The sequence below is a fragment of the Oncorhynchus kisutch genome, linkage group LG1, assembly GCF_002021735.2.
Source record: "Oncorhynchus kisutch isolate 150728-3 linkage group LG1, Okis_V2, whole genome shotgun sequence".
Lineage (NCBI taxonomy): Eukaryota > Metazoa > Chordata > Actinopteri > Salmoniformes > Salmonidae > Oncorhynchus > Oncorhynchus kisutch.
In genome coordinates, this window is record NC_034174.2 from 20033726 (window position 1) to 20061066 (window position 27341).

The 27341-nt window shown below is 41.2% G+C and overlaps 1 protein-coding gene across 11 annotated transcripts in view; it reads left to right on the forward strand.

The window, feature by feature from the left end:
* The first annotated feature begins 9890 nt into the window (after nt 1-9890).
* The window catches only part of LOC109898016 (inositol 1,4,5-trisphosphate receptor type 1), a 153153-nt gene continuing 135702 nt past the window's right edge, over nt 9891-27341 (forward strand). For 9 of the 11 annotated variants that reach the window (XM_031794207.1, XM_031794613.1, XM_020492749.2 and 6 more), the window contains exons 1-3: nt 9891-10062; nt 18939-19052; nt 26974-27044. In XM_031794207.1, coding sequence (XP_031650067.1) covers nt 18961-19052; nt 26974-27044 — 163 coding nt within the window. In that variant the 5' untranslated portion in view covers nt 9891-10062; nt 18939-18960. Of the gene's footprint in view, nt 10063-18938; nt 19053-26973; nt 27045-27341 lie in introns of those variants that run through there. The other 2 variants (XM_031794486.1, XM_031794571.1) reach the window with 1 other exon arrangement.

Genomic DNA, 27341 nt, shown 5'->3' on the forward strand with positions numbered 1-27341 from the left:
GCTGGCATAATTTTTATGGATATATACAAAGAAATGTCAATTAAAAAAAGGTAAACCAAAATTAAGTTTGCAGTCTTTCCAGCTAGTTTGCAGTATTTCCAGCTTCAGTTTGGAGTGTTAGCTGTGTTGTTAGCTAGCTCCTCTGAACAACAGTGTACTGACTCGTGAGCTCATTTTCTATGCCAGGCGAAAACACTCCTCAATAGCTCATTGTTATGGATGTATCCAAATGAAATGTAGAAAACAACTTCAAACAAATGCAAATGCAGCTACTTGGCTGTTATTCTGGCTTCACTTTATGACGTCACTGTAAGTTAGCCATAGTTGGCTAGCTAGCAAGCAAGGGATAAGAACGATGCTAGCCAGTATGGCAATGGAACATTTAGAATGAACGAATGGGTTGCTTCCACAGATACAGAACAAAAAGACTGAACGGCTGGGTCGCGTCTCTAGCGAACCAATAGAACGAACAACCAGCTGGCTTGAGTACCATCCCTAGATTTGTGTCGGGACTATATCTTGTGGAAGGATGAAATTGTATGAATAAATTAATCAAAATAATGTTTTAAATTAAAATATGTCAATCATTATTTGAATATTTTGGTAACCCGTTGTATAAAAGTGATAATGCCCTCGAAGCTGGTGTTTGGAGGATATATTGACACGGTTTGCCAGCCCTCGCCTTCTTCTCGGGCCTAACAACACCCGTGCCAATATATCCTCCAAACACTGGCTTCTCGGGCATTAGCACTTAAACAACACTGCAATTGCACTTCCTTGATTATTGGTGCTCAAAGGAGAAATACTTCCAGGGGAAAGGTAATAGGTGGACCAAGTGTGACCAACTTAAGTATTTTTGTGATGAATAATACACTTTCATTATGCAGTGTATCAACTCGAGTACACCCTGCAGTGTATCAACTCGAGTACACCCTGCAGTGTAGCAACTCGAGAACACCCTGCAGTGTATCAACTCGAGTACACCCTGCAGTGTAGCAACTCGAGTACACCCTGCAGTGTAGCAACTCGAGTACACCCTGCAGTGTAGCAACTCGAGAACACCCTGCAGTGTATCAACTCGAGTACACCCTGCAGTGTAGCAACTCGAGTACACCCTGCAGTGTAGCAACTCGAGTACACCCTGCAGTGTAGCAACTCGAGTACACCCTGCAGTGTAGCAACTCGAGAACACCCTGCAGTGTATCAACTCGAGTACACCCTGCAGTGTAGCAACTCGAGAACACCATGCACTGTAGCAACTTGAGTACACCCTGCAGTGTAGCAACTCGAGAACACCATGCACTGTAGCAACTTGAGTACACCCTGCAGTGTAGCAACTCGAGAACACCCTGCACTGTAGCAACTTGAGGACATCCTGCAGTGTAACAGTGCAGGGTAGCAACTCGAGAACACCCTGCAGTGTATCAACTCGAGTACACCCTGCAGTGTAGCAACTCGAGAACACCCTGCAGTGTAGCAACTTGAGTACACCCTGCAGTGTAGCAACTCGAGAACACCCTGCAGGGTAGCAACTCAAGAACACCCTGCAGTGTATCAACTTGAGTACACCCTGCAGTGTAGCAACTCGAGAACACCCTGCACTGTATCAACTTGAGTACACCCTGCAGTGTAGCAACTCGAGAACACCCTGCACTGTAGCAACTTGAGTACACCCTGCAGTGTAGCAACTCGAGAACACCCTGCAGTGTAGCAACTTGAGTACACCCTGCAGTGTAGCAACTCGAGAACACCCTCTAATGTAGCAACTTGAGTACACCCTGCAGTGTAGCAACACGAGAACACCCTGCAGTGTAGCAACTTGAGTACACCCTGCAGTGTAGCAACTTGAGTACACCCTGCAGTGTGCGAAGAGACAGCAGGTGCCACTTGGGTCCCTTCAGGAGTGTTACTCCCATCATGCTTTCAAATGTGTCAAAGTGATCTGGTGTTACATGACACTCCCAATGCATTTGGGTCGCACAGATCAAAGTGATGCTACAGTAAGGTCTACCACACAGCATTTAAATGAACTTCAAAGCATCAACTACAAAATGTATTACAGAGCGATCTGCAACTATTTACATCTCAAAGGCCTCTCAATGGCCTCCTTATTGTGCACTAATCGAAATCAGAGTGTTTGGTGGATGTGGAAGGAAGCTCTCATATGTTAATAGATGCACAGAAGCTGAACATTACTCATCATCCCTTTGGAACTTGCAGTTCTCAAAGTAACATGATCTATCAACAAGATGTGAAGAAACTGAGCTGTGTGGCTGTTTCTGTGGCTGTGTCTGTGGCTGTTTCTGTGGCTGTGTCTGTGGCTGTGTCTGTGGCTGTGTCTGTGGCTGTGTCTGTGAGTCTATGTGTGTGTGGGTGCTTAAATACATGGTAATAATATAGTATTGAGAATATCACAGACCAGATGAGAAAGTGGACCCAGAGCCATATAGAGAATTGGGCAAATCCCAGTGGGCACACACTGGTTGAATCAATGTTGTTTCCACGTAATTTCAATTAAATGATGTTGAACCAATGTGGAAACAGCCATCACTAGCACATCAGAGGCGGCTGCCTATAGACATAGATTTGGAATCACTGGCCACTTTTAGAAATGGATCACTAGCCACTTTAATAATGTCTTCGTATCTTGCATTACTCATCTCATATGTATAAACTGTACTATATACTGTTCTACGGTATCTTAGTCACTTTGATTGTGTGTAAATATTGCATCACCTATCTCATATGTATATACTGTATTCTATACTATGCCACTGTGTTGTAGTCCAATGCCGCTCTGACGTATGTGTATATACATTCTTAATCCTTTCCTTACTTAGATGTACGTGTAGTTTGGGTATATGTTGTGAAATTGCTAGATATTACTTGTTAGAAATTACTGCATGTCGGAGCTAGAAGCACAAGCATTTCACTACACCCGCAATAACATCTGCTAAACACGTGTATGTGACCAATACATTTGATTTGATTTGATTTTAATCGCCATTGAATTGACATCTGTGCACAGTGGGATGTGGTTTCTGTCTGAACCTTCCTAGAGCACACTTTCTCCTCCCTAGCCGTTGCTAAATGATAATTGACGCTTCCACGTTGTGCTGTTTATTTCTGATAGCTTTCAATATCTATTTAGATGTCCAGTGAAAGCAGATATGCAATCTGTGGACACCACTACACAGTACAGACTTATACATTATCCGAATGCTAACCAATAAATAGTCTGTTAAATTCACTATTCTATTTTGTTTGTTTATAGGAGGGTCATTTCATAGGGAATTATCGGAGGCGCTCTAGTATTGTTACATCACAAAAATTCTGAGAATAAAGACATTAATGACATGATAGCCGTTCTTAAACCGGGCTGAACTCTCTAAACAGTGCCATCAGAAGGTATTTATAGCCCTTGACTTTTTCCACATTTTGTGGGTAAAAATTGGGTGTCCCTGGCCTACACACAATACCCCATAATGTCAAAGTGGAATTATGTTTTTAGACATTTTTACAAATGTATAAAAAAAGGAAAGCTGAAATGTCTTGTGTCAATACGTGTTCAACTCCTTTGTTATGGTAAGCCTAGATAATTTCAGTAAACATTTGCTTAACATGTCACATAATAAACATTTTATGGACTCACTCTGCGTGCAATAATAGCGTTTAGCAGCTCCCAACTGGCGCAGCAGTCTAAGGCACTGCATCTCAGTGTTGAGGCGTCACTACACACACCCTGGTTCGAATCCAGGCTGTATCACATCTGGCCATCATTGGGAATCCCATAGGGCGGCGAACAATTGGCCCAGCGTCGTCTGGGTTTGGCTGGGGTAGGCCATCATTGTAAGTATGAATTTGTTCTTAACTGACTTGCCTGATTAAATATGAATAAATGACAAAGCCCTGCCTCTGACTTACATAACTTTACTGTTAAGATTAATAATGACAAGTTATCAAACCTGTTCACAGGGTTGTTTAACTCTGGAGATTCCTTTGGTGTCTGTGCAATATGTGTTTTGCTGTATTTTATTTGTTTTATATTGTATTAGATCTTCTATGTATTTTATTTGTTTTATATTGTATTAGATCTTCTATGTATTTTATTTGTTTTATATTGTATTAGATCTTCTATGTATTTTATGAAAAAGTCAAACGTATGGACACACCTACTCATTCCAGGGTTTTTTATTTATTTTTACTAAGCTATGAAAACTATGAACTAAACTAAAACTATGAAATTTCACATATCAAATCATACAGTAACCAAAATAATGTTAAACCTCTTAAGGATCAACCCCTTTTTTTAAAATTACATACCCAAATCTAACTCCCTGTAGCTCAGGCCCTGAAGCAAGGATATGCATATTATTGGTACCAATTGAAAGAAAACACTTTAAAGTTTGTGAAAATGTGAAAGGAATGTAGGAGAATATCACACAATAGATCTGGTAAAAGATAATACAAAGAAAAAACAACTGTTCTTTTTTTATACCATCATCTTTGAAATGCAAGAGAAAGGCCATAATGTATTATTCCAGCCCACGTGCAATTTCGAATTTGGCCACTGTGTATTTGCAAAGTTTTAGACTGATCCAATGAACCGCTGCATTTATTTTCAAAATTGTGCACTCTCCTCAAACAATAGCATGGTATTATTTCACTGTAATAGCTACTGTAAATTGGACAATGCAGTTAGATTAACAATAATTTAATTGTTCTGCCAATATCAGATATGTCAACATCAACTGTTCAGAGGAGACTGCGTGAATCAGGCCTTCATATTCAAATTTCTGCAAAGAAACCACTACTAAAGGACATCAATAATAAGAAGAGACTGGCTTGGGCCAAGAAACACGAGCAATGGACATCAGACCGGTGGAAATCTGTCCTTTGGTCTGATGAGTCCAGATTTGAGATTTTTGGTTCCAACCGCTGTGTCTTTGTGAGAAGCAGAGTAGGTGAACAGATACTCTCTGCATGTGTGGTTCCCACCATGAAGCATGGAAGAGGGTGTGATGGTGTGGAGGTGCTTTGCTGGTGACACTGCCTGTGATTTATTTAGAATTCAAGGCATACTTAACCTGCATGGCTACCACAGCATTCTGCAGCGATACGCCATCCCATCTGGTTTGCGCTTAGTGGGACTATCATTTGTTTTTCACCAGGACAATGACCCAATACACATACAGGCTGTGTAAGGGCTATTTGACCAAGGAGGAGAGTGATGGAGTGCAGCATCAGATGACCTGGCCTCTACAATCACCCGACCTCAACCCAATTGAGATGGTTTGGGATGAGTTGGACACACTTTCTCATTCCAGAGTGAAGGAAAAGCAGCCAACAACTGCTCAGCATATGTGGGAACTCCTTCAAGACTGTTGGAAAAGCATTCCAGGTGAAGCTAGTTGAGAGAATGCCAAGAGTGTGCAAAGCTATCAAGGCCAAAGGAGGCATTTTCGAGGGAATCTAAAATCTAAAATATATTTGGATTTGTTTAACTCTGTTTTGGTTACTACATGATTCCATATGTGTTGTTACATAGTTTTTATGTCTTCACTATTATTCTTCAATGTAGAAAATAGTAAAAATAAAGAAAAACCCTTGAATGAGTAGGTGTGCCTAAATTTTTGACTGGTACTGTATATGCAGGGCTCCCTTGTAAAAAGAGACACTGGTCTCAATGGTGACTCCCTGATTACAGGGAGTCACCATCTCCATAAGGTCCTTCAGTCAAGCAGTGATTTTTAAACACATATTCAACCACAAAGACCAGGAAGGTTTTCCAATGCCTCGCAAAGAAAGGCAACTATTGGTGGATGGGTAAAAATGAAAAAGCAGACATTGAAAATCCCTTTGAGCATGGCGAAGTTATTAATAACACTTTGGATGGTGTATCAATACACCCAGTCACTACGAAGCTACAGGCATCCTTCCTAAGTCAGTTGCCAGAGAGGAAGACAACCGCTCAGAGATTTCGCCAATGCTGACTTTAGAACAGTTACAGAGTTTAATGGCTGTGATAGGAGAAAACGGGAGATGGATCAACACCATTGTGGTTACTCCACAATACTAACCTAAATGACAGAGTGTAAAGAAGTAAGCCTGTACAGAATAAAATATTCTAAAACATGTATCCTGTTTGCAATAAGGCACTAAATTATCTGAGCATCACTGAGTACCACTCTTCATATTTTCAAGCATGGTGGTGGTTACATCATGTTATGGGTATGCTTGTCATCGGCAAGAACAAGAGATTTTTTTTAAAGATAAAAATACACGGAATAGAGCTAAGCACAGGAAAAATCCTACAGGAATATCATGTTCAATCAGCTTACCAACAGACACTGGGAGACAAATTCACTTCCAACAGGACAATAACCTAAAACACAAGGCCAACTATACACAGGAGTTACCAAGGCGACATTGAATGTTCCTGAGTGGCCTTGTTACAGTTTTGGCTTAAATCGGCTTGAAAATCTATGGCAAGACTTGAAAATGTCTAGCAATGATCAACAACCAAATTGACAGAGCTTGAAAAAAAAATGTACGTGCAAATATTGTACAATCCAGGTGTACAATCCAGAGACTTATCGAGAAAGACTCTCAGCTGTAATCCCTGCCTAAGGTGATTCTAACATATATTGACTCAGGGGTGTGAATACTTACAGTATATAAATAAGATATTTCTGCATTTCATTTTCAATAAAATTGCAATTCTAAAAACGTTTCCACTTTGTCATTATGGGGTATTGTGTGTAGATGGGTGAGAAAAAAAATCAATTTAATCTATTTTGAATCCAAGCTGTAGCACAACAAAATGTGGAATAAGTCAAGGGGAATGAATACTTTCTGAAGGCGCTGTATTTGTGAATCTGAGTGGACGTAAGTGGTGTGATAGTTGATTATGTAAAAATGCTGACATAGATAAAAAATGCACCATATCCTGAAGTCATCGATATTGAAAAACATATGGCAAATGCTACAAGCTTTTCAACTGATCATCTTAGTGCGCCACTGAATTCCAGTGGTAGGTGAAACAATCTCAAACCGTGCTATTTACTGTTAATTAAAATTAGAATCCTTTGTTGCTACATTCATTTTTGGAGTAAATGATTGATATATCCATTGATTCTTGAAGAATATAAATGCCTCGTGAGCTTAGTTCAACTGTTGTAACCCATCAGAACCCAAAACATAAGCTTGTTTTACTCCAATGTTTGTAAACAATGTAAATATAAACAAACACTGTATAGATGGATGGTCTGTCCTTGTTTCCATTGCTCTGTCTATGAATTTGAGAGTGGTTACATTTCTCCAGGCCAATCCCTCAACTTTCTACCAAAAGAGAAGCGGGGTGTCACTTTGTTATTGTTTCAACTAAAGATTCTACCTTTAAGTGATCTCAATGTTATTTTTGTTAAACAATCAACAAGTGAATAAGTGGGATCTGGAAACAGCCAGGGGAGCACTTAAATGTATTAAATTCATCTGGGAAGTGTTTTACTGGCTTTAATGTTGCATGGATGCTTTTGAATGTTTTAGACAGAGTACACTGATTAGTCTGTGTTCTAATTCCAGAAGTTAAAAAAATAGAAGGACAAGACTTTAATGGGGCATATTAAACTGAACTAGATCACTCACACTACGTCAGAGTTTCAAAACTTGAAAGCAAAGAGAGAGCTTGCTAGCTGAAAGAGAGAGGACAGAAACTAAATTAGCGTTATCGTAACCGAATTGTAATTCCTTTCTCTGGTTGTTTGTTCATGTTCATTGTCCACCATAGATGAAGATTCTTTTCAAAACACATCATGCTCTCTAAGTTGCAGCATGGTTACAATACAGTTGCATTTTTCAGGATATTCCATCAAGGGCAAGGAATGATTATCTTTTTCTGTATGAACAACAGCCTAGAGGAAATAGACCATGCAGTTTCAATTGTTGAAGTGTCTGACTCGGTTGAATCCTTTTCATAAAACACAATTCATTGAACAGTGTTAGTGACAGAGTTGAAGAGTTTGTGTTTTTGGCAGCAGCGTTTCCACACAATGACTGTGTTTCTCTAATTTCCCTTCTAAGACTGGCATATACAGCATGAGGCCTAGCTATAAGGGAGAGTGGATGTTTTTGACGTTTCTGTTTTTGACATGGAAAACATTTCTATTACAAACATATACAGTATATAATAAGGTCAAAACATCACTCAATCAGGGATTTCATCCTCCATCATCATCATCATCATGTGCATGGTAAATTCCATGTCATGTGACATTCTTTTTTTTCTTTTTTGTCACCTTTATTTAACCAGATAGGCAAGTTGAGAACAAGTTCTCATTTACAACTGCGACCTGGTCAAGATAAAGCAAAGCAGTTCGACACATACAACAACACAGAGTTACACATGGAGTAAAACAAACATACAGTCAATAATACAATAGAAAAATAAGTCTATATACAATGTGAGCAAATGAGGTGAGATAAGGGAGGTAATGGCAAAAAAAAATGCCATGGTGGCGAAGTAAATACAATATAGCAAGTAAAACACTGGAATGGTAGATTTGCAGTGGAAGAATGTGCAAAGTAGAAATAGAAATAATAGGGTGCAAAGGAGCAAAATAAATAAATAAATACAGTAGGGGAAAAGGTAGTATTTTGGGCTAAATTATAGATGGGCTATGTACAGGTGCAGTAATCTGTGAGCTGCTCTGACAGCTGGTGCTTAAAGCTAGTGAGGGAGATAAGTGTTTCCAGTTTCAGAGATTTTTGTAGTTCGTTCCAGTCATTGGCAGCAGAGAACTGGAAGGAATGGCGGCCAAAGGAGGAATTTATTTTGGGGATGACCAGAGAGATATACCTGCTGGAGCACATGCTACAGGTGGGTGCTGCTATGGTGACCAGCGAGCTGAGATAAGGGGGGACTTTACCTAGCAGGGTCTTGTAGATGACCTGGAGCCAGTGAGTTTGGCGACGAGTATGAAGCGAGGGCCAGCCAACGAGAGCGTACAGGTTGCAGTGGTAGGTAGTATATGAGGCTTTGGTGACAAAACGGATGGCACTGTGATAGACTGCATGCAATTTATTGAGTAGAGTATTGGAGGCTATTTTGTAAATGACATTGCCAAAGTTGAGGATCGATAGGATGGTCAGTTTTACGAGGGTATGTTTGGCAGCATGAGTGATGGATGCTTTGTTGCGAAATAGGAAGCCAATTCTAGATTTAACTTTGGATTGGAGATGTTTGATGTGAGTCTGGAAGGAGAGTTTACAGTCTAACCATTTTCTAATTCTGCTCCAGTCAATTATGGTGCCACCAACCTCCTGTGGTCAGATGTTTTGGCCTATACTACACTAGCTTAGATCAGGAACAGTTTTAAGCTATTAATCTGTTGCTATTCTGATGCTATTTATTTTGATGCTAGACACCCACATAGGTCCAATTGCCTGTGGACAAATCACTGCCAAATAGAGACTGCAGTTTTAATAGATTGTTTATTCACAATGACACACTTCAGCCTACACTTTAGTCTACAAAGTTATTCATAGTGTCACAGTTTATAATAGAAGGCCTAATACACGTTTAAGCTAAAATAATCATCACAGCAATAGTAAAACAGCTCTACACATACGTCTATTAATATGTCTATTTTTAAATTGCAAACTTCAGTGTCAATACCATACAATGGATCGCAGCCTACAAATTAAGCCTACAGTTTTATCATTGAAGTAACATTTCCCAAACACTATATATATATATATTGTCCTCAGTGGCAATCAGCTTCTTACCTCCTCCACATGCGCATTGAAGAAACGCCCCTTTTGCTTATATTTATAAATATATATATATAATATAAGCAAAAGGGGCGTTTCTTCAAAGCGCATGTGGAGGAGGTAAGAAGCGGATTGCGACTGAGGACAAATTCAGCTGTCAAAGAAGCTTTGTTCTAACTGGAGTTTCAGTCGGCGATCATGGATTTAAACGAGGACGGCGCAGTGGAAATTCACGTTTGCTGATCCAGCCCGATTCGATAATTTTTTCGCCTCATTCTTTCTTTTGTGAAGGTAAAGTCTTATGCAGATTCTCACCCTGTAGCATAGTTTTGAGAGGAGCATCATCCTCTAACGTCATACATGAATTGTCAAGGAACCCACGCGTTATAGTCTACCTTGATATAGTAGGCTATGTCTTCTATAGTCTTTAATGCATTGTGTTTTCAAGACCACCAAAATTGGTCTGTATCGTGGAATAAAACCTGGAACTTCAGACGTTAAAATGTCAGATTGTTTTTAGACAAGTGCATTTTGAATGAGCTGTGAGAAATTTCAAGGTGGCCACCGATACATTTTCGGTTTATGTGACTAGGTTACATTTGACTTCAGGAAATGAAAGATGTAACAATGTAGCCTAAGCAACAAGCAAAGACTGACAATGTAGCCTAACAATGTAATGATAATGTATCAATTGAATATATATATATATATATATATATAACTACTAATTTTGTTTCATCCTGATGATTTAGGAGCCTATCCAAGACAATTCGTGTTGCCTACATCAATGATAGAATAGGCCAACAAACCAAGAGTAAAAACAAGCATTGGCAGATGGTTCTGATGGAGTCAGTTAGACCTATTTGCTACATTCTAGATGGCTACAATATTCCCTTCTGTTTGGATCATTTTTATATTGGTGATGTTGAGGCACAATGGTTTCTCACATTGGGGATTTGGGCAGGATTTTTACTAATGGAAAGGTCTGCAGACATTTCAGTTTGGACACTAGGTAATTAGAGTTGTAGGTTTTTCAGAATATTCCATTAAGAGTGAGGCCTACTTAAAAACATTCAGAAGCTATCTTTTTTTGAGTGTAGGTTTCATGTACAGGTAATTGCCAAAAATAAAGGATATGCCAACATAGTTTCTTAATAGGACGTTAGGACGCCACGAACCAGAACAACTTTAATGCACCTTGGCATAGATTCTACAAATCTGTTCAACTCTATTATTGGAGGGATGCGACACCATTCTTCTGAGATATTCCATCATTTGGCGTTTTGTTGATGGTGGTGGAAAATGTTGTCTCAGGCGCCACTTTAGAAACATCCATTTTCAATTGGGTTGAGATCTGGTGATGGTGATGGCCATGGCATATGGTTTACATTGGTTTCATGCTCATCAAACCATTCAGTGACCACTCGTGCTCTGTGGATAGGGGCATTGTCATCCTATGTGGGCATAGGCATGGTAGCCACAATAATGGCCTGCCCAGCATTTTTATACATGACCCTAAAAATGATGGGATGTTAATTACTTAATTAACTCAGGAACCACACCTGTGTGGAAGCACCTGCTTTCAATATACTTTATGTCCCTAATTTACTGAAGTGTTTCCATTATTTTGGCAGTTACTTGTATCCGCAGCCTATCACTACCCAGCAACCTACATGAGCTATGTTGAGAGTTGAAAACTATCATTTGAAACCATTAATTTCAAGTTCAGTTGACCTAAACCGATATATAAAGGAGGACCTCTGCCCTGTGGCGCAACAGAATTTGAGTGTGTCACCATTTCCAATCAAAGGAATACTGCCATGGACTAACTGCCCATGCAAAAGCCCAGAGATATTTACATGTTGAACTGGGGAATAAACTTTGCCAAATGACCTCAGTTAATTAATGCAAAAACGATTGAGATTAGCTTTAGTTCAAAGGTTACATGGTGTCTTGTAGTGCAAAGTATAAAAGAGCTCACTCAGCTGGTGATGCATTAAAAACAAAAAAATACATTTGAAGTGAGATTCACATGAGCATCACAATGTCTTCCCCCCCCCCCCCCCATACTCTACCAAGGTTTTCCAACACACAGCTTTGACCTACTACTGTAACTATATTGTACTTCCAACTATGTGTAGGTAGGTTGCTTAGGATTCAAACCTTCTCAAACTGTTTTTATAGAGGAGGTGCTTCCATAATAATGGGATTTGTACCGTATACAAGGTGAAGCATTGGAATCTTCACACACCACAGTAAGACATTATCTCATTACACTACCTTTTTCATGTTTTTAAAATGTTTATTAAATGAAAGCAAGCTTTGCTTTCATACTTACAAGACCATCAGGCTTGATTGAGCTCTGTTGTCTTGTAGTAATGTGGTGCATGCCTGTATTTTATTTCAGCAATAGATGTCAATAACATACTTTTTTGGTCATTAGGTGCCAAACATAACAACAGGGGGTGGTGTGTTAGAGCCTGTCTGCATTCCTAATTTCTGTAACTACTAGCTTACCTGTGTAATATTGGCATAAGCTCACAAACACTTTCAAACATGGTCCTATTTTATAAATTGCTGTGCTGATCAATGGACAGTTCATTACCTCTGTCAAAATAATATGTAGCTTAAAGATATGTTTGTACTTGTATTTCTTTTTGCAATAAATATGGTGTCACTAAAATAATACACATTTACAATCGGCCTATATCTAAAAATGCATACAGCCAAAGGATGTATGAATATAAACTGGTATACATCATTTTAATAGCGGAACACTGTAAAGTCCATTATCCTTCTGAAGAGTATAAATTAGACTGTTTGAGAAGCTTTGAATCCCAAGCAACCTGCCTACACATAGTTTGAACTACAATACCAATATAGCTACTGTAGTAGGTCAAAGTTATGTGCTGGAAAACCTTGGTAGAGCATGGGTGGAATAGGCTTTGTGGTGCTCATGTGAATTTCCTTTTTCGTCTTCAGACGATGCCTATTCTCACTTAAATTGTTGTTTTGTTTTTAATTTCCATGGTTTTTACACTGGAAGGTGACTATTATAATACAGCTTAACATGTGCTCTCCCTGTGAACCCTCGCAATGTTGTGCATTTAATATTTTATTTATTGAATATCCCAGCTCATAATCCTACTGATCATTGCTCAAAGCAAATTGGCGCTGGCTAGATGACTACAAGAGCGCGAAATATGGATGAGCTGTTCTCATCGGAAGGGTTCTGAAATATTATTTCTCGCCAAGGCGAGGTGTGACTGAATATATCATAGTCATCCTCCTCGGTGGAAATGACTTGGGACAGCCCTGGTAGTCCATCTGAATTCTCCCCGGGACAACGGTGATCTATTCTGACAGCACACAGTGGAGGAATTAGATGTTCCAGTGCGACGAGGACATCAACAAGCACATAGAGATGGCCAGGCGCTCTGTCAACCAGCTGGTGTTTGCATTTCTCTGTGACAGGTGCATGCCCACAATCCTCCACTCAGACATAAAGCACTGTGTCCCGGGAAGTCCCGTAGGGATGGCGTTCATCTCACGGATGATGGAAATGACCTCTTCCATGAGAGTCTGAGAGCTGGGCCTGTATCCACAAAGTGTCTCCAAGTAGACAATTGGTCATAAGTGCTGAGAATAGAGACATTTTATTCCTACTCTTACGGTGAAAATAAAAGCTATGCATGAAGCCTCTTCAGTAATAAGTCACACCGAGTCGACAGCTATTTAGGACACTTCATGAGCTGTCCTAACCAATTAATGAAGAGTTACCAGCAGGTGTCTTGATAATAGAAAAAGGCAGAGATGCAGTGCTTCCTGCACCATAGACAGGCAATTGCTTTGGAGTTATAGAAATATTAAAACATTCCTTCATGATCAACCCATAAATAATCTAGACCTACATGCAACAGTACCGCTTGCACTTTTGACAATGATTTCTTATGAGGCCTTATTCTCATGACGTATGCCTAAATACTTACAACCACTAGACTAATAAATAGTCAGCTTTTCTTTCAATTATTTCATTAAGCTGCGTGTTATTTCAAGCAGAATATCACGTTATTATAAAAGATGCCTATAAGTGGGTAATTGAAAACATTTAATTGCGTTTGGGTAAAAATGATAGACCTTTCAAACGTTTTATCCCACATTATCGGCAAGTAACTACTGTGCCAAAACAATTGAGTTGGTTAACAGTATTGACAAGTGTGTAGATATTCTTCTTTTAAACCATTATACTGTATGATTCAGTGCAAAATGCCTATCACATTATTATGTGTCTATCACATTATAAAAATGATTGGGATTGGTAAAAAAGAAAGAAATATGCATGCCAACCTATTTAGAGTAAGCAAAGTGATCGTTTCAGGTGAAAATGATATCAAACTTTTTACCATTGCAACATTTGATGTATAGTCACACTCGTGGTTGTCTGAAACCTGCTACACATTTCACAGCTGGCGATGCCTCATCGCGATTGGTTATTCCCCATAATTTGCTATGAGCCGTCATCACTATCACTTCCTTTGCGGTACCTCAAACTGTCATTACTAAGAGTTGACAGTTGATTTTACTCCTGGCTCAGAGTCTGTCTGAGCAGTGACTGAACATCATCCTAAAACCTACTCTGAGCTTTTTTTGTCTTAACTGGGTTTAACAGGATTCTTAGGACCTTTTCTGAGACGCTTTGTGGAGATGGGCCCTGGTCTCTCCTCCGTTCTAGCAAAATGCACGCAGTAGTACACACCCCACACTGCCATTTGTCTGCCTCTCCAGAAACCCAAAGGCTCTTTTTAAGGGCCATCTAATGAATTAAAATAAGTGGGTGTGTGTCGGGAGGGGCTGTTAAAATGATTAAAGAAATATTTTTCTAAATACTCCCCCACCGATCTCGACAAACTGTTTCTGTATGGACCTCGCTTTGTGCATGGGGGCATTGTCATGCTGAAACAGGAAAGGGCCTTCCCCAAATTGTTGCCACAAAGTTGTATGCACAGAATAGTCTAGAAAGTCATTGTATGCTGTAGTGTAAAGATTTTCCTTCACTGGAACTCAAGGGCCTAACCCGAACCATGAGAAACTAGCCCCAGACCATTATTCCTCATCCACCAAACTTTACAGTTGGCATTATACATTGGGTCAGGTAGCGTTCTTCTGGCATGTGCCAAACCCAGATTCATCATTCGGACTGCCAGATGGTGAAGCGTGATTCATCACTCCAGAGAACGCGTTTCCACTTCTTCAGAGTCCACTTGCTGCATGCCTTACTCTATTCCAGCCAACGCTTGGCATTGTGCATGGTGATCTTAGGCTCGGCTGTGGAAACCCATTTCATGAAGCTCCTGACAAACAGTTCTGGTGCTTCCAGAGGCAGTTTGGAGCTCGGTAGTGAGTGTTGCAACCGAGGTCAGATGATTTTAACGCACTACGTGCTTCAGAACTCGGCAGTCCCGTTCTGTGAGCTTGTGGCCTACCATTTCGCAGCTGAGCCATTGTTTCTCAGAGACGTTTCCACTTCACAATAACCACACTTACAGTTGACCAGGGTTGCTCTATCAAGGCAGAAATTTGACCAACTGACTTGTTGGAAAGGTGGCATCCCATGACGGTGCCATTTTGAATGTACTGAGCTCTTCAGTACGGGCCATTCTCCTGCCAATGTTTGCTATGGAGATTTGGCGGCAACAGGTGCAGTTGAAATGGCAAAATCCATTAATTTGACCATGTAGTGTATCTCCTTCAAGAGGGAAACCCGCATTGTTCTGATCCACAGGCAGGAACTCAAACCATTTATACTATTAATCCTGATCTTAACACATTCACTTCGACAGACCATTTAAACGGCTGGAAGCGTTTGTTTCTAATTTATTTTCTTCATTCACTCAGTAATAATTGCATGTTTATTTTTCTTGCTTGGTCAATATACAATAGTCCTAAAATAGTTGATTTGTTGAAAACAGACTTAACCAAGGTAGCAAGCATTTACTTTAATTTTGACTGCAAGCTTCTGCGACCTGATCTCATAGCGTTTCGTTTTATTCCTAGACACTCCATTTAGTATGATATGTTATGTTTCGTATGGGTGTATTAATTTGTGGATGAACATCATCCTTTTTGTATATGTTACAAATTAAAATTTGTTTGTTACGAAATGCACAAATTCCAATTCGTACAGTATGTTATGAATTTCCAATACGTATGATACATTACGAATTACAATTTGTTGTGGTTAATGTTCGCTAGGTGGCTAATGTTAGCTAGGTTAGGGTTAGGAGTTAAGTTAAAGGGATGGCTAACATGCTAAGTAGTTGCAAAGTAGCTAAAACGTAGTAAGTAGTTGCAAGGTTGGTAATTAGCTAAAATGCTAAAGTTGTACATGATGAAGTTGGAACACTCAACCTTTTGGTTTGCTAGACATTTGTGTTATATGCCCATCCACACCATTATGATCCCCACCTCCTACAAACAAAGACTGAAGAAGGAAGTTCTGGTAATCAGGTCTGTACAACGCTGGTCTGACCAATCAGAATCCAAGCACCAAGACTGTGGTGATCATGTGGACTGGAGTATATTCCGGGTCACTTCTGGGTATTTTTTATTTAACCTATATTTAACTAGGCAAGTCAGTTAAGAACAAGTTCTTATTTACAATGATGGTCTAGGAACAGTGGGTTAACTGCCATGTTCATGGGCAGAACGACAGATTTTTACCTTGTCAGCTCGGGGATTAAGTCTAGCAATCTTTCGATTACATGCCCAACGCTCTAACCACTAGGCTACCTGCCGCCCTTATAACATCAATGAATACACCAACTCAGACACCGGATTTAGAAAAAATGCATAATGTGATACCAATGGTTTCTTCCAAAACTTACCCAAATCAAAAACTGTGGACCAGACGGCATCCCTAGCTGTGCCCTTAGAGTATGTGCAGACCAGCTAGCTGTTGTGTTTTTGGACATTTTCAATCTCTCTCTAGCTCAGGCCGTTATCCCCACCTGTTTCAAGATGACCACTATCATCCCTGTGCCCAAGAAAGGGAAAGTAACTGAACTGAATGACTACTGACCCTTAGCACTCACTTCCGTCATCATGAAGTGCCTTGAGAGTCAAAGACCACATCACCTCCTTCCTTCCCGACACACTCGACCCTCTCCGAAGATCATCAGGAACCTAAACCACCCGAGCCATGGCCTGTTCTCCCCAATTCCATCACTCAGATCCTGGCATTACAGACATCCTACTCTGCCCCCACCCCAATGGACATTTTATCATGCTGAATAGCCACTACTGGATAGCAACCCCCCCCCCCCCCCCTGCCTTTCAATGGACAATTAACCTGCCCACACCCCAATGTACATTTTATATTTAAGCAATACGGCCCACGGAGGTGTGGTATATGGCAAATATATTCATGGCTAAGGTCTGCATTTTTCCACGGTTGGCCATGCTTTCCACCTGGTTACCCTACCCCAGCCAACATCTCAGCACCCCCTGCAGCAACATCTCAGCACCCTACCCTGGCCAACACCCCCCGCGCTTTCTAAAATCTTCGAAAGCCAAGTTAATAAACAGATCACCGACCATCTCAAATCCCACCGTACCTTCTCCACTATGCAATCTGGTTCCCGAGCTGGTCACGAGTGTATCTCAGCCATGCTCAAGGTCCTAAATGATATCATAACCGCCATCAATAAGAGACAGTACTGTGCAGCCGTCTTCATCGACCTGGCCAAGGCTTTATACATCTGGCCCTTCTTTGGACACTCTGCTAACAAACCTACAAAAGAGCTTCTAAGCCATACGACACTTCTTCCGTGGCCTCCAACTGCTTTAAAATGCTAGTAAAACTAAGTGCATGCTCTTCAACCGATGGCTGCCCGCACCCTCCCGCCCGACTAGCATCACTACTCTGGAGGGTTCTGACCTAGAATATGTGGACAACTACAAATACCTAGGTGTCTGATTAGACTGTAAACTCTCCTTCCAGACTCACGTTAAGCATCTCCAATCCAAAATTAAATCTAGAATCGGCTTCCTATTTCGCAACAAAGCATATTTCACTCATGCTGCCAAACATACCCTCGTGAAACTGACTATCCTACTGATCCTTGACTTTGGCGACGTCATTTACAAAATAGCCCCCAACACACTACTCAGCAAACTGGCTGTAGTCCATCACAGTGCCATCCGTTTTGTCACCAAAGCCCCATATACTACCCACCACTGCAACCTGTATGCTCTCATTGGCTGGCCCTCAATGCATATTTGTCGCCAAACCCACTGGCTCCAGGTCATCTGTAAGTCTTTTCTAGGTAAAGCCCTTATCTCAGCTCACTGGTCACCATAGCAACCCCACCTGTAGCACATGCTCCAGCAGGTATATTGCACTGGTCATCCCCAAAGCCAACACTTCCTTTGGCCGCCTTTCCTTCCAGTTCTCTGCTGCCAATGACTGGAACGAATTGCAAAAATCTCTGAAGCTGGAGTCTTATATCTCCTTCTCTAACTTTAAGCGACAGCAGTCAGAGCAGCTTAACATTCATGGTACATGTACACAGCCAATCTGTAAATAGCACACCTAACTACCTCATCCCAATATTATTACTTTCACTCTGGCACCCCAGTATTTCGACTTGTACATCATCTGCACATCTATCACTCAAATCAGATTTGATTTGACATCTATCACTCCAGTATTAATGCTAAATTGTAATTGTTCTTTTCTATTGTGTTATTGACTATACGTTTGTTTATGTGTAACTCTGTTGTTTTTGTCGCACTGCTTTGCTTTATCTTGGCCAGGTCACAGTTGTAAATGAGGACTTGTTCTCAACTGGGCTACCTGGTTAAATAAAGGTGAAATAATAACTAAAAAACAGTTGTGAATGCATGTGTAATATATGTATTTATTTTTTCATTCACACCTGCACTATTGGAGCTCGGAGCTCAATAATTTTACTGTACACTGCAACTAGGCATGAGTCTAAATACAAATCTATCTATAGTAACAATGTTATACATAGGAACCGCTTTGTAATTACATGGTAATAGCTCTAGGCCTATAGGTTACATGTGCAGTATTTATCAGGGTAAATGACTGTACATCTGTGTGGTATATTTATCACACCAACTCTTGTCTCTTCCATCTTTTCCAGGGACAGTCCAGGGTGAGGCAACATGTCAGACAAGATGTCCAGTTTCCTCCACATCGGGGACATCTGCTCTCTCTATGCAGAGGGTTCCACCAATGGATTTATCAGCACTTTAGGGTATGTCTGTCTGCCTACTGTTATACTGCTGCATATGAATCCAATCCCTCTCAACTTGAAAGACGCACATGCTCATAGATTCATGTCTGTCACAGTACACATCCAATGTCAGACACGGGTTGGTGTACATTTACACATAAACATGCACATACACACAGAGCCAGGTACCAGTGAAATAATGAACCTGGTTGGTGTTTGGGGCCAGGGAGAAGGCTGGAACTGCTGCCAAGGTGATAATGTCAAATAATGTAGGGGTTTATTTAATGGCTTAGTCAGAGTCATGGCTTTATTTCACAAGCTTTAATAATGTTTGCTCCTCTAGTGTTATAAGCAGAATAAACCCTTACTCATTCCATTGTTATTAAAGTAATGCCGTTTCATACCGGTTTCAGCTGAAGTGGTTGAGCATATAATGATAAAAGCTAGATTGCAGAATGCTTGTCGTTGAGGTGATAATGTTCTATGCCCTTAGAAGACATTTTGAGAAATGGAAAGGGAGAGAGTGTTTGGAGCTGGAGTGTGAGAGGCAGAGGTCACAGAACATTTTTGGAGTCCAGCTGAGGATGTAGAGAGGGAGGACTGAGGACACTGAAGTGAGGGGGTTAAAGGTGAGGGGGAGGAGAAAGTGAAACAGTAGGGACAGTGAGTGTCAGGGAAGAGAGGAATGTGTTTGAACAAGTGAAATGTTATATTGAATGGGATAGTGTCAGTGGGATACGGAGCAGGAGATGTGTTGGCTGTTTATAGGATGTGTTGGCTGTCCTTTTTGTCTCTTCCAAGTTGTACCATTAGTAAAACCATGAAATGATGGTCCTAAGTGGCTTAAATTATTTTGCTTACTGTGTTTGAATTTAAATATTGAGAGCTTATGCTGTATACATTTATACAGAAGCGATTGCTCAAAATGTACAGTTTCATTTAACTCGTCCTTCCCCTGTGTGATCACACCCATTTAACAGAATTTCACGCCTAAATTTTCATCACGGCTCAGTGAGGGTTGAGGGAGATCATTGACTGAAGCATGAGCTGAATTCACAACAAGGCTGATGGGCTTGACAATACTTCAGCCTCTAGTTCTCTGGTGTCAGAGCTGCGAAACTGCCTCGTCTCCTTCCTGTTCCTCCCTTCTATTTTCTGCTCCTGCCTGTTTGTTGTTCTTTTCCCTCAGTGAAAATGAACACGGTATCTGTGTTGCCATCTCCACTCTTAGCCTCCTTTTTAGCATTGTCATCCATGCCTCTTAATCATACATCGTCACTATCTGGCCCTTTGCTGGGCCCCCATTCAAGCCTTGCCCTGGCATCTCTCAAGAAGCCCCTGCTCTTACACAAATTGCGTAACCAGGCCATGGAAACAAATGTGTGCATGGCTTTGAAGAGCAGCACCTTGACCATACTCGTTTGTCAAGTTGCCAGCCTGGTAATCATTTTTTTTCTCTCCCCCTGGTCCCCTCTCTGTTGTGGTTGCCCTCTGTTAGGAGATGAGCTGAAGGGAATGAGCTATATTTAGAAACAGCAGGCAGTGTACAGGAGGCTGTGATGCTGTTGGTTGTCTCTGTGTATCATACTGACCATTTCAAAGCTTTGTAACGAGCCACCTGGTCTGCAGCTGGTTTTGAGAGGACAGTTCTGTTCACTACTGTACCAGGGGTCTGGCCTGGGCTGGCTGCTTCCTGGAGCACAGAGCAAGACTGCTGCCCTTTGCTGATTTTACATCGACGTTATTACACCTCTTTACATTATTACACCTCTTTACAGGCTCTGCATAGAAATTCAGTTGAATGACGTCTAGCATTTTCCTTGTGTGTAGGCTGTATTGTTCTGTAGGACATTATTGTATTGTTTAAATAATGTGTAATTCATACAGATACATTTATCCATGATCAGTACAATTCAGGTCATCCATGTGATGCATGGACAAGATATTATTAAATAAAACATAGTTTTAGGCAATCGTAACCCAATTAATTTCCCTTGGGGATATGCTTACAGTGTGTTTTTTAAAATGTAAACAATACAATAATGTCCTACAATACATAGCCTGCACAGGCTATAAATGGAAAATGCTGACTGGACTGGCTCCAGAACCCCGTCGAGGTGTCATATTTATCTTTCCGACTACCTGCCAAGCATCCTGTGTTTTGCAGCCAGGAGTAAATCTGAGGCCTATAATTGTCTGAGCTTTTATGAAATGGATTATTCCATGGGTGTTATACCTGTGTAGTAACACTGTAAATACTATAGTAACAGCATTGTAGTTACATATTATTTGAATAAGTGCTTTGAGTGTGCTATATAATGACAAATGAAGGGAGTTGAGTGTTACTACACAAGTAGAATAAGGAATGGTCTCTATTCCACTTGTGTAATTACAATAAACATTCAACTCCATAAATGTTATTATTTAACAATACTATGTAACATGTCAATACAACGTTGTGCCTTGTGTAATGTGTTGCTACACAGGTTATAAGAGCAACAACTCTTATCAGACACCAATAGTGTTAATGGCTCAGCAGAATGCTCCAAGAATGATGATCCATATGAGGACTTAGTCCCAATCTTGCATGGCTGCACCAAAATAGGAATCAGACAGAGAGTGGTCCTCTGTAGCTCAGATGGTACAGAATGGCGCTTGCAACGCCAATATCGTGGGTTTGATTCCCCCGGACCACCTGTATGTAAAAGGTATGCATGCATGACTGTACAGATGTAGGATCTTACACTGAACAAAAAATACATGCAACAATTTCAAAGATTTTACTGAGTTACGGGTCATATACGGAAATCAGTCATTTGAAATAAATTCATTAGGTCCAAATCTATGGATTTCACGTGACTGGGAGTACAGATATGCATCTGTTGGTCACAGATACCTTAAAAAAAACGTAGGGGTGTGGATCAGAAAACCAGTCAGTATCTGTTACCACCATTTGCCTCATGCAGCGCAACACATTTCCTTCGCATACTCTTAGAAAAAAGGGTTCCAAAAGGCTTCTTTGGGTGTCCCCATAAGAGAACCCGTTTTGGCTCCTCTGTGGAAAGGGTTCTACCTGGAACCAAATAGGGTTCTCCTATGGGGACACCCAAAGAACCCTTTTGGAACCAGCGTGCCACTGGCCATCAAAGGTGAGCATTTGCACACTGAAGTTGTTTATGACGCCGAACTGCAGTCAGGTCAAGACCCTGGTGAGGATGACGAGCAAGCAGATGAGCTTCCCTGAGACGGTTCCTAACAATCTCTGCAGAAATTCTTCGGTTGTGCAAACCCACAGTTTCATCAGCTGTCCAGATGGCTAGTCTCAGACCATCCCGCAGGTGAAGAAGGGGGATGTGTAGGTCCTGGGCTGGCGTGGTTACACATGGTCTGCGGTTGTGAGGCCGGTTGGACTTATTGCCAAATTCTCTACAACAACATTGGAGGCGGCGTATGGTAGAGAAATTAACCTTAAATTCTCTGGCAACAGCTCTGGTGGAAATTTCTGCGGTCAGCATGCCAATTGCAGATTCCTTAAAAACTGGAGATGTCTGTGGCATTGTTGTGTGACAAAACTGCACAGTTTAGAGTTGCCTTTTATTGTCCCCAGCACAAGGTGTACTACCTGTAATTATCATGCTGTTTTAATTGGATTCTTGATATGCCACAATTGTCAGGTGGATGGATTATCTTAACAAAGGGGAAATGCTCACTAACAGGGATGTAAACAAACTTGTGTACCAAATTTGAGAGAAATAAGCTTTTTGTCCATATGAAACATTTCTGTGAACTTTTATTTCAACTCATGAAACATGGGACCAACACTTTAAATGTTGCGTTTTATATTTTTGTTCAGTATAATTTGAGCCAGTTTGCTACAGCAGGAAAATAATCCTGCAGCTACAGGAAATGGAAATGATTGTAACGGCGCTCATCTGTAGAAGGAGAAGCGGACCAAAATGCAGCGTGGTGGTTACTCATTTTCTTTAATGAAAAAATGAACTATACATGAAATAACTAAATATACAAAACAACAAACGGAACGTGAAAGCCTATCTTGTGACAACAAACACAGAGACAGGAACAATCACCCACCAACACACAGTGAAATCCGGGCTAACTAAATATGGTTCCCTATCAGAGACAACGATAATCACCTGACTCTGATTGAGAACCGCCTCAGGCAGCCATAGACTTTCCTAGACAACCCTACTCAGCCACAATCCCAATACCTACTGAAACCCCAATACAAAAACACACCACAAAATAAACCCATGTCACACCCTGGCCTGACCAAATAAATAAAGAAAACACAAAATACTAAGACCAAGGTGTGACAATTATGTGGATTATAATTACTGGAATAGTTTGTAGGGGGTTGATACATTTTTTTGTTAGGACAAATCAAATCTGAATTTTCAAAGTGGAAATACTAACTATACTGTAACGGCGTTCTTCGTTTGTTGAAAGAGAGTCGGACCGAAATGCAGCGTGGTGGTTACTCATGTCTTTAATGAAGAAAAAGTGACGATACATGAAATAACTAATAAATACAAAAACAACAAACGGAACGTGAAACCTATCTGTTGAAACTACACAGAGACAGGAACAATCACCCACGAAATACAAAGCGAAACTCAGGCTACCTAAATACGGTTCCCAATCAGAGGCAACGAGAATCACCTGACTCCAGATTGAGAACCGCCTCAGGCAGCCAAGCCTAACTAGACACACCCCTAATCATAGCAATCCCAAATCCTATAAAACCCCAATACGAAACACAACACATAAACCCATGTCACACCCTGGCCTGACCAAATATATAACGAAAACACAAAATACTATGACCAAGGCGTGACATATACTAACTTTTTCAAAACTCAAATACACTACAAGTTTGCATTTCACTTTGGACAAAAGCATCTGTTAAATGGCATATATTATTATATATTAGAGTGCTTGATGAATGCCATTCACAGATGTTCAGGTGTTCAAATTCCAAGTGCCTCTATCAAGTCAGCTGTGTTTTCTTAAGTTTAATAAGGCTCAATGGATTTAGATGTTTAAAAGTTAGGCAAAATGTGAATAGCCATGTAATACTAAGTATTAGTAATAATAATGCAAACAAATCTAGAGCCCTTGAAACCCAAGAGTTTTAACCACCTAAAAGCTTTATTTACAGGCACAGCCCCAATCCTTTAATACTCCTCATTTCACCAGCTTCTCCCAAACCAAATATTTATTTTCATAAAACCCCCTTAATACACATTTCAGCCAGGAATTCAGAGGAAATTTCAGTTAAAGCTGTTCTTGCTCCGTTTTATTTTTAGCTCAGAAGGTTTGGTTTAGTTCTGAGTGAGCAGACTGGCTTAGTATTGCTATGAATGCCCTTACAGCAGGTAGAGGATGAAACATAGTTCATCCACTAATTAGACTGCTTGATTTCAGGCCTTTATGGCTTTACACTGTAGCTTCTCTCAATGTGCGGCCTCCAGAGAGCACTGTGCCCTGCTCGGCCAAAATTAGGCATACTGAGTTTGCTGTGGGATCTGTCCATCAATCTGCCCTCTACGCCTCTTGACCAATAATCTTGTCATTGATACAATGAAGTAGTGCCATTATGCACTGTGATGCTGATTGGTGATGCATGCAGGGTTAACATAGTCTCTCTGCCACCTAACTCCAAGTGCTCCTGACTTCAGAGTCTGGAAAGGCTCTTGACGTTGTCGGCACGATGGGTCGATAAGGATAACACAGTGCTACCAAGGACTGTGGGCTCTGCTTCCCCATGACCGAGGTGAGTAAGACAGTTAAACGTGTTAACCCTCGCAAGGCTGCCGACCCAGATGGCATCCCTAGCCACGTCCTTAGAGCATGCGTAAACACGCCAGCCAGCTGGTCTGTTTACAGACATATTCAATCTCTCCCTATCACAGCCTGCCATCCCCACATGTTTCAAGATTGCCACCATTGCATTCTTGGGTACAGGAACAAAAGTAACTTAATTAAATGACTATCGCCCCGTAGCACTCACTTCTGTCATCATGAAGTGCTTTGAGAGACTAGTCAAGGATCATATCACCTCCACCTTACCGGTCACCCTAGACCCACTTCAATTTGCTTACCGTCCTAATAGGTTCACAGACGATGCAATCGCCATCACACTGCACACTGCCCTATCCCATCTAGAGGAATACCTATGTAAGAATCCTGTTCATTGACTATACAGTAGCTCAGCATTCAACACAATAGTACCCTCCAAGCTGATCATCAAGCTCGAGTCCTGGACTTTCTGACGGCCGCCCCCAGGTGGTGAAGGTAGGAAACAACAGTTCCACTTCGCTGATCCTCAACACTGGGGCCCCACAAGGGTGCGTGCTCAGCCCCCTTCTGTACTCCCTGTTCACCCATGACTACGTTGGCCATGCACGCCTCAAACTCAATCATCAAGTTTGTGGACGACACAACCTTAGTAGGCTTGATTACCAACAACGACAAGACAGCCTAAAGGGAGGAGTTGAGGGCTCTGGGAGTGTGGTGTCAGAAATTATCCTCCCACTCAACGTCAACAAAACAAAGGAGATTATTTTGGACGTCAGCAGAGGGAGCACCCCCCCTAGCCACATCGACGGGACAGCAGTGGAGAAGGTGGAAAGTTCCTCAGCGTACATATCACTGACCAACTGAAATGGTCCACCCACACAGGCAGTGTGGTGAAGAAGGCGCAACAACGCCTCTTCAACCTCCAGGAGGCTGAAGAATTATGGCTTTGCACCTAAAACCCTCACAAACTTTTACAGATGCACAATTGAGAGCATCCTGTCGGGTTTCATCACCACCTGGTACGGCAACTGCACTGCCCGCAGCCCCAAGGCTCTCAAGGGCGGTGCGGTCTGCACAACACATCACTGAGGTTGAACTACCTGCCCTCGAGGACACCTACAGCACCCGATGTCACAGGAAAGCCAAAAATATAATCAAGGACAACCATCTAAGCCACTGCCTGTTCACCCCACTATCATACAGAAGGAGAGATCAGTACAGGTGCATAAGAACTGGGACTGAGAGTCTGGAAAAACAGCTTCTATCTCAAGGCCATCAGACTATTACATAGCCATCACTAGCACAGAGAGGCTGCTGCCTACATACAGACTTGAAATCATTGGTCACTTTTAATAACGTCATTTTAATAATGTTTACATATCTTGCATTACTTATCTCATGTAAATACTGTATTGTATACTATTTACTGTATCTTAGTCTGCCGCTCTGACATTGCTCGTCCATATATTTATATATTCTGAACTCCTTTCCTTGAATTTTTGTGTCTTGTTAGATATTGCTGCACTGTCGGAACTAGAAGCACAAGCATTTCGCTACACCCACAATAACACGTGTATGTAACCAATAAAATGTTATCATGATTGGTTTTCATTTGTGTCTTTCGCACTCAAACATCCACATGGACAGCCACACAGAGCCCTGAGCACCGCCCCCTTCCAATACAGTTGTTGTGTTTTCAAATCCAATCAACGTGAGGTCTCAACCCCCCCCCCAGAAAAAGAAAACATCTAAGAGAACCAAACAAAGCTCATTAAGAAATAAGCACAAATCTGTGCAAATATTGTATTTACAACGTTCTCCTGTCCAGACCGGTGTGTCAGCTCTCCCTCGCTGACCATGTGAGTTGCATCAGCCAGGCTAGGAGTAGCATAGATCAAACAGGTTGTAGTTATGAGTAAAAGAGAGGTTTTAAATCCGGATGGAGATTACAGTATTGAGCGACTCAACAGCATTCTGTGCTGTGTGTGTACCAGTAGCATTCACTGCTTAGAATGAAACTTGTGGCTGATGTATTGTTTGTCTGTTTCTGCAGGCTAGGTGTATGTGTAGTTAGAGGGATGAGTGTTTGATTGACAGCTGTCATTGCTCCTCCTGTTCCCAGGCTTGTGGATGACCGCTGTGTGGTACAGCCAGACACAGGGGACCTCAACAACCCGCCCAAGAAGTTCAGAGGTAATGAGTACACCCCTTCTATCACTCTGTTCAGGCTGCTGTTCAAATGCAAGCGTCCAACCCATACTGTGGGATGAGTCAGCAAGGAGTTATGGCATTGACTTCATGTGACCTTTTTTCACTCTAGTTTCCTTTCTTAGTCCAATCTCTGCTCAGATGTCATTACAATGGATATGATGTCAGCTGGAAAAGGCCTTGTAGAATCTCTTCCAACTCTGAGGCCATCATTGCAAGAGGATTATAACTAAGTACTGTGGGTTTAACCCAGTGGTTTGTGCTCCATGTAAGCATTAGATC